Source organism: Mya arenaria, chromosome 9, assembly GCF_026914265.1.
Source record: "Mya arenaria isolate MELC-2E11 chromosome 9, ASM2691426v1".
In the NCBI taxonomy this organism is placed as follows: domain Eukaryota; kingdom Metazoa; phylum Mollusca; class Bivalvia; order Myida; family Myidae; genus Mya; species Mya arenaria.
The window spans coordinates 26,802,591-26,811,247 of record NC_069130.1 but is presented as its reverse complement, the minus strand read 5'-3'; the positions used below and the strand labels follow the sequence as shown (position 1 = coordinate 26,811,247).

General features: G+C 37.4%; 1 protein-coding gene across 1 annotated transcript; it reads right to left on the bottom strand.

Annotated features, from left to right (window-relative positions):
- Positions 1 to 5,042: 5,042 nt before the first annotated feature.
- On the bottom strand, positions 5,043 to 7,283 carry LOC128245892 (uncharacterized). Its single transcript, XM_052964111.1, has 3 exons — positions 7,098 to 7,283; positions 6,594 to 6,672; positions 5,043 to 5,301 (listed from the first exon to the last, which is right to left on the bottom strand). The coding sequence occupies exons 1-3, from the start codon at positions 7,156 to 7,158 to the stop codon at positions 5,043 to 5,045; spliced, it is 399 nt and encodes a 132-aa protein (XP_052820071.1). The 5' UTR covers positions 7,159 to 7,283.
- Between the last annotated feature and the right edge of the window lie 1,374 nt (positions 7,284 to 8,657).

Here is an 8,657-nt window from a genome sequence, read left to right as displayed (position 1 = left end):
TCTCGTTCATTATGTTGACAAAAAAATGGTCAAAATGTCGTTTATTTTTGCAGATTTTGATTTCACTCCAAATCTGCAAAAATCTACTCGAGTCGAATACAACCTCCCGGATCAAAACGCAGTACTAATAACCCTATTATATTGTATACCAATCATAAATCCAAACGCACAAAACGGTATTCCGTATTCAAATCAATTGCAATACGGCAGTATTCCACTCTGTTGACGTTACGTCATAACAAGTATGATGCGCGTTTTTAAATGACGTCATTGAACAAAATAGTGCGTCATAAAAATTACATTTATTATGATATCATGTGCCTTTTGAGTGATTTAACCCAGTAAGGTATATAATAAAAGGGTTATTACTACTGCGTTTTGATACGGATAGCAATCGACTGTTGTTGGCAAGCGCCTCATGAAATCCGAATCTGAAAAATCCGCTCGATTTGAATACAACCTCCCGAATCAAAACGCAGTAGTAAAACCCCTATATTATTTGCGAAAAAGGGGACGAATTTTACTTAGAGAAACAAAAGTATTTATATTTTATGAAACGCAATAATAATGAACAAATAATAAGTCTATAATGAACGAATTATATTTCATACTATATCATCAGCATTGTTAACCTCCACTGAACCGAATCTCTAACAAACGTAATTAAATAGTCATGTCAAAATCATCAGAATTATTTATTATTTTTTAGTCCGCCCGGTTAGCTCAATCGGTAGAGCGTTGGACTGTGAATCGGCCAACCCGGGTTCGATTTCAGGGCTGACCAGGTCACTTCTGTCGTGATTGGTTATGAACTCCTTTCTACGACCATTCGCACTGTACCACTGCTCCTGGCATGTACAGAAGTTGTCAGTTCCTTTCAGAGGTGAAGGCACCTAGTACTGGTTAACCGCCTGATAGTCTGCTCAGGATAGTTGTGCGGTGGTTGAACTGTCACTCTGGGACCCTTCAATGTGCTCACGCCGGGGCCCGGTGTATAAACTATTAACACCACCACAGAATTATTTTATTTTCAAATCTTAATAAAATTAAAAAGAAAAATCAAAACCTTTTAGAAATTGATTTTATCAAACATATTTTAAGATCAATGTACTGTTTTTGAGTTTTTTGTGTTTTATTTATGGGTAAAAAATGTCACACGTATGTTTGTTAAAAAAAGAACTTAGTTGAACCTGGAGTATCATATTGCTCATATATTCTATAGTGTTTTTTCATGAATCAAAGAATCATCGGTATATACGCATCACTTAGAGCCTGACCTTATACCCGATGGGAGTATGTCAAGCGGGCCAAGCCCTAATGCTGCCTTATAGTCAAGCTTCCTTCTGAAATGATAAACTGATAACTCCTGCGAATACGTAGTATTTTAATATCTAAGATTTTGTGAAAACTAAAATTTTCTTCCATTTATAATGAAAAAGATTTTCATAAAATACAAACCGGCTGCGTAAATTCATATTCAATGTTTTAAAACACCTATATGAATTAGCCTTATAAACTGCCATTCAACATTTTTTTACCAATCAATTGAAGCATAGGCCACTAACGAGTCACTGTGATCGAAGCAAAGGCCACTAACGAGTCACTGTGATTGAAACAAATGCAACTAACGAGTCACTATGATCGAAGCAAATGCAAATAACGAGACACTTTGATTGAAGCAAACGCCACTAATGAGCCACAGTGATTGAAGCAAAGGCCACTAACGAGTCACTGTGATTGAAGCAAAGGCAACTAACGAGTCACTGTGACTGAAACAAATGCAACTAACGAGCCACTATGATCGAAGCAAACGCAAAAAATGAGACACTTTGACTGAAGCAAAGGCCACTAATGAGCCACAGCGATTGAAGCAAAAACCACTAACGAAACACTGTGATTGAAGCAAAGGCAACTAACGAGTCACTGTGACTGAAACAAAGGCCACTAACGAGTCAATATGATCGAAGCAAATACAAATAATGTGACACTTTGATTGAAGCAAAGGCCACAAACGAGCCACGGTGATTGAAGCAAAGGCCACTAACGAGTCACTGTGATTGAAGCAAAGACCACAAACGAGGCACTGTGATTGAAGCAAAGGCAACCAACGAGTCACTGTAACTGAAACAAATGCAACTAACGAGCCACTGTACTTGAAGCAAATGCCACTAACGAGTCACTGTATTGAAGTAAAGGCCACTAACGAGTCACTGTGATTAAAGCAACGGACACTAACGAGTGAATGTTATTGAAGCAAAATGCAACTATCGAGCAACTGTAATTGAAGCAAAGGCCACTAACGAGCCAATGTGATTGAAGCAAAGGACATTAACGAGTGAATGTGATTGAAGCAGAATGCCACTAATGAGCCAATATGATTGAATCAAAGGCCACTAAAGAGTCACTTTACGTGAAGCAAAGGCCTCTAACGAGTCACGTGACGTGAAGCAAAGGCCACTAACGAGTCAATGGACGTGAAGCAAATGCCATTAACGAGTCACTGTACGTGAAGCAAAGTCCACTAACGAGTCATTTTACGTGAAGTAAAGGCCACTAACGAGCCACTGTGATTTAATCAAAGGCCATCAACGAGTCACTGAATGTGACGCAATTGCCACTAACGAGTCAATGTATGTGAGGCAAAGGCAACTAACAAACCAATGTACGTAAAGCAAAGGCCACTAACGAGTCAATGTATGTTAAGCAAAGGCCACTAACGAGTCAATATACGTGAAGCAAAGGCCACTTACGAGTCACTGTACATGAAGCAAAGGCCACTTACGAGTCAATATACGTGAAGCAAAGGCCACAAACGAGTCATTGCACGTGAAGCAAAGGCCACTAACGAGTCACTGTGATTAAAGCAAAGGCCGCTAATGAGTCACTTAACGTGAAGCAAAGGCCACAAACGAGTCACTGAACTTGAAGCAAAGGCCGCTAACGAGGCACTTAACGTGAAGAAAAGGCCACAAACTAGTCACTGTACTTGAAGCAAAGGCTGCTAACGAGCCACTGTGATTGAAGCAAAGGCCACTAACGAGACTTTGTGATTGAAGCAAAGTCCACTAACGAGACACTGTACGTGAAACAAAGGCCACTAACGAGCCACTGTGATTGAAGCAAAGGCCACTAACGAGACACTGTGATTGAAGCAAAGTCCACTAACGAGGCACTGTGATTGAAGCAAAATCCACTAACGAGACAGTGAAGCAAATGCCACTTACGAAGCCAACGAGCTGCTAACGAGCCACTGTGATTGAAGCAAAGGCCACTCACTAACGAGTCACTGTGATTGAAGCAAAGGCCACTAACGAGCCACTGTGATTGAAGCAAATGCCACAAACGAGTCACTGTACTTAAAGCAAAGGCTGCTAACTAGTAACTGTACGTGAAGCAAAGGCCACCAACGTGTCACTGTGGTTTTAAACAAAGGCCGCTAACGAGTCACTGTGATTGTAGCAAATGCCACTAACGAGCCACTGTGATTGAAGCAAAGGCAACTAACGAGACACTGTACGTGAAGCAAAGGCCACTAACGAGCCACTGTGATTGAAGCAAAGGCCACTAACGAGTCACTGTGATTGAAGCAAAGGCCACTAACGAGCCACTGTGATTGAAGCAAAGTCAACTAACGAGACACTGGAAGTGAAGCAAATGCCACTTACGAGCCACTTTGATTGAAGAAAAGGCCACTTACGAGCCACTGTGATTGAAGCGAAGGCCACTTACGAGCCACTGTGATTGAAGCAAAGGCCACTAACGAGCCACTGTGATTGAAGTAAATGCCCCTAACGAGCCACTGTGGTTGAAGCAAATGCTACTAACGAGCCACTGTGATTGAAGCAAATACCACTAACGAACCACTGTAATTGAAGCAAATGCCACTAACGAGCCACTTTGATTAAAGCAAATGTCACTAAGGAGCCACTGTGATTGAAGCAAAGGCCACTAACGAGCCACTGTGATTGAAGCAAATGCCACTAACCAGACACTGTACGTGAAGCAAATGCCACTAACAAGCCACTTTGACTGAATCAAATGCCACTAACCAGACACTGTACGTGAAGCAAATGCCACTAACAAGTCACTTTGACTGAAGCAAATGCCACTTACGAGCCACTGTGATTGAAGCAAATGCCACTAACCAGACACTGTACGTGAAGCAAATGCCACTAACAAGCCACTTTGACTGAAGCAAATGCCACTTACGAGCCATTGTGATTGAAGCAAATGCCACTAACGAGCCACTGTGATTGAAGCAAATGCCTCTAATGAGTCACAGTGATTGAAGCAAATGCCTCTAATGAGTCACAGTGATTGAAGCAAAGGCCACTAACGAGACACTGGAAGTGAAGCAAATGCCACTAACAAGCCACTGTGATTGAAGCAAATGCCACTTAAACCCATCAGATACTTCTTTTTGATGAACAAGCCCAAATTCTTGTTAATGATATCAAAATGTACAAAAAGCCCTGTTTTATTTTTAAATATAAATTAACAAACCCGTAAAATGTATTGAATTCTGGAAAGAAAAAAATAACTTCAATATGACTTGGCCGAGTATTGCACCCGCATCCTCTTGAAGCGAACGCTCAGCAATTCGGCTATCGCGTCTGCTATACAATACCAAAACTACAAGTATATCAGCCAGACGTGATAAAATAAATAGGGTGAAATTATTACTCCCGAACTTTTCTCTTTTAGCAAAAATATCCTGATATTAGGAATAATGAAGCTATAGCCTTGGTGAAAAAATCGGGTTCACGATAGCAAAATGGCTAAGACTGTTGACTGCACCAGTTTGCATAACGTTTAAGTCGAACTATTTTACGGCGCACTGGTTTACTGCTTTAAGGTTAACAATATGAACAAGGGTATGCCTGAAAACCGATACTGTATGTGAATACAAAAACAAACATACTTGGGTCCATTTTAACATAAAAGAAAAGACAAGTTGAATACAGAAATACTTCCTGATTTTGTAACACAAGTTGACAAAATTGAGTATGTAATTCCGTACAAAATGTCTGATTGAAACTATTTTAAAACTTAATTTTCATATTAAACGGCCACATTGGAAGACGAACAGCGTATCTCCAATCTCTATGAAGAGCACTGTGCCAAAGTTTTGTCTTTTTTGTTTTTGTTGTAGCGACTGTTGTTGATGTTATTGTTGTAGCTTCTACAGCTTGGACTGGCGGGCTGGGAGGTGGCGTATCAGGGACAATTTGTGTCGTCGGCGGCGTTTCCGTGGCTCTTGAACCTCCGTCTTCGCTCATAAGGGGTACGCCTCGTTTTAACCTATCAAAGAAACATTTAGAATGAAATTTCCTGATTTACCAAAAATCTGTTCGAGGTGAAAATGAAATTATCCAACAAGGCATCAATAATAATTGAAAACACCGTTAGAACTATTTCAGATATTTTTTATTCTCGTTATATTTAAAACGTCTGCATACTTCAAAAAGTTTCGCTTATCCATGTGGTCGGCACTTGCTTATATATTATGTCGTCAGCTATCTCGTCCGCAATTAATTGCCATCATCGGAACTTCTTTAAAGATTCCCTTGATAGTGTGCGCAATTATTATAATATTAAGCTGGAACTAAGAAATACTCAAGTTCACAATTTTAAAACTGATATTTGCTTATGCTAATAAAGTATATAAATGATAGTGTATACATGCTTTAATTTACTGCCAGATTTCTTATTATTTGGCCGCAACCTTTTACTTTTTGACTGCAATTCGGTTGGAAGTAACGTCGATTTCTCGTATAGTAAATTTAGGCTGGAACTTTAAATTTTGCTTTTGTTCTGTTAACATTGTGACAAAGATTCGGAGCTCCTCGGCTATGTTTATCGAAAACAACCTCGGATGTAGCGACATCAGTGAAAGTAGTTCGTAAAATTTTGAATTATATCGCTAATTATATGTAGTGTTTAAGCTTGTATTTCTTGATCTAAGTATAAATTGATTGCCAGTGAAGTATATTATTGCAAACATAATTAAGATTCCCAAGAGTTAAGTCATTAAGTTTAACTGCTTAATTAAATTACTACGCGATCTTCTTGCAGCGGACTTGTACCGATTTCTGAGTATGTAAACCGTCCATACACATCCGAGGTTGTGTTTGATGGAAAATGGCCGAGGAGTTCCGAATGTGTGACTAGCGAAGCAACAAAAAAACTTTGTTGTTAATGCTTATTCCTCCGTTATTATATTTCACCTAGGTTAAGGTTCTACTTTAAAGTAATCAATTAAAAACTGCGTTGTTCTTATTTCAATTAAATAGTATCGTTATTACCATTGGAAATTATCGTCACTACAGTTAAACATAAGTGTTTTTGAAGTGTTTTTTTCTTTTCGTCTCTAGATATTTAATCTTTTCAGGTGATAAAGTGATATAATATGAAAAACAATAATATGGAACTTGACAAAAACAAATACCAACAAAGTTATTTCCTGCAAATTTAAGAGAACTACTGAGGCAACTCCCAATGTTTTAGTTGAACATATATGCTTATGAAAATACGCTCAGTTTCAATGTAACAAGAATTATTCTGTAAACGTATAAATTTGTTCAAGAACAAACCTTAAAATAAGTCGTTCAATAACGTCCTTGCCAGCAGATTCCATCATGGCGTGCCTTTTGTTAACCATGGACACGGATTCTGAAATATTATGGAAACAAATAATTGCGCATTAACAAAGGATGTTTTTATATATATTTAATTTAGCATATTGGGTTTTATTTCTTAATTAATAACTCTAGGGATATGAACTCATTCTATATGAGTTGCTCTTCAATTCGACTCCGTTACATAATAGAGCTTTAACTTTTTTATTTCTATTCATTGGCTGGTATTCAATATTATTCTTAATTTGATCTAAGAACGATGTAGCTAATCGGATTACTTGTTATTGATGAATGAACAATGTAGTGAATTTAGTCAATGATGTATGACTATTAGATGGACTTAAGTTGAATATGAAATACCGCCCCTTGTTTTCAAAAAGACAATAGTATAGTATTGTGTCTGTTACGTATGTCGCAATGAATTTCATAAATAAATTAAACCACAAAACTATTACTTACTCGTCTTCCCATGTCCTACAAAGGTCATAAGAACCAGGAGTGCTAGATGTCTTAATAACATTTTGTAATTTCTCAACGAATTCCAACAGCTAACATCAACTACAATTTATGTACATGAACACTTATGTCTTCACTATATTGTGAAAGTATACCACCATAACTTTAAGTACTTTGCTTTGACTTTGATCAACATACATGTATTGGTTGAATGAACAATCAACCACATCGACTTTCCCATTTGCTCTGTATGTCATGAATTAAATGTATCACCATTCATTGCCAAAAAGGGATTTATCATTTTATTTGAATCTATATTCACAACTGTCACACGCTTTACGTTGATGACCGAAATAACATCTAAACCATAAACAAGGACTTTGCGAATTAAGTAATGGTTAGATGACATGATTTTAATGATTAAGAATTGGCGGAGTGGGCAAAACGAACGGGCCCTTCTTAATCATTAAAGTATTACTCTAGGTCACCTAACTGTCTTAGAATACTACCTCATTGGTTGACTCATTGTCAACGCAAAATCTGACGCAGGGAGTGTGTATTGGATGAGTGGCAGTAGGCGGACCCCTAAACGCCTGCGAAAGGTGAAATTCTTAATGACTAAGTATTGTGCTTAATGATTGCCTATCTGCAATTTCATTGGCTGAAAATGTAGGTTGTATTCTAAATTAGATTTATACACGTTCTATTGTGTCATAATTCTTAATGTGTAAGAAATGCTCAATTGGTCTGAAATTGTATTGTTATATTATTTTGATGAATAAATAAAATGTGATATCATGTATGGCGGCCATTTTGGATTTATCGGCCATTTTGGATTTTTCAGAGTCTGTCTAGGGCTTATTTTTTCGGTTTGTTCTTAAGATAGCGTGTTCAAAATTTGGTGCTCTTCCCATTTTCTGAAGTATCTTCTTAACTACAATTGAATAATAGACAAACATTTGGTATGACATAGGTAAAACATAATATGGAATAGAATCATCAATATATTCAAAAATATATATTCAAATCAGGTGAGGATGAACAAATTTATTATAATTGTAAATCAATATTTAAAGTTGATCTTCTAATACTCAGAGCTAATTTGACAAATAAAGATAGTTTTTTAAGTTCTTGTTTACTTCTTGTGTTTAACAGTTCAATGAACTAAAAAACAACCAACGGACATGACTGTCAAACTGACCTTGACATGCGAGTGACACATTTGTATCTAGAGCCATTGGGTACGGTTTTGTTCCTATCGTTTTCTGTTTTCTGGACACAAGTCGTTGGAGTTTTAGAATAAATAGTAAATAACATATGTTTTCATCGTCTTGCAATAATAAACGGGCTACCGGCGTTACAAGTACTAGATTAATTACTTGTTGTTGTTGATGATGTTATTGTTGTTGTTGTCGTCGTCGTTGTTGTTGTTGTTGTTGAAGGTCTCGTTCAGAAACCGATTAAGCTTATATATTTATGAGTGGGAGATTAATGCCTGGTATGCATGAAATCACTTGTTTTCGCTGAACGTTGCTAGAATTTATAATGTCGTTTATTTTACCA

Coding starts and splice junctions, on each gene's coding strand:
- LOC128245892 (XM_052964111.1), bottom strand. CDS start 7,158: ATGTTATTAAGACATCTAGCACTCCTGGTTCTTATGACCTTTGTAGGA. Junction 6,673..7,097: donor TGTAGGACATGGGAAGACGA/GTAAGTAATAGT, acceptor ATAATATTTCAG/AATCCGTGTCCATGGTTAAC. Junction 5,302..6,593: donor ATTGAACGACTTATTTTAAG/GTTTGTTCTTGA, acceptor TTTCTTTGATAG/GTTAAAACGAGGCGTACCCC.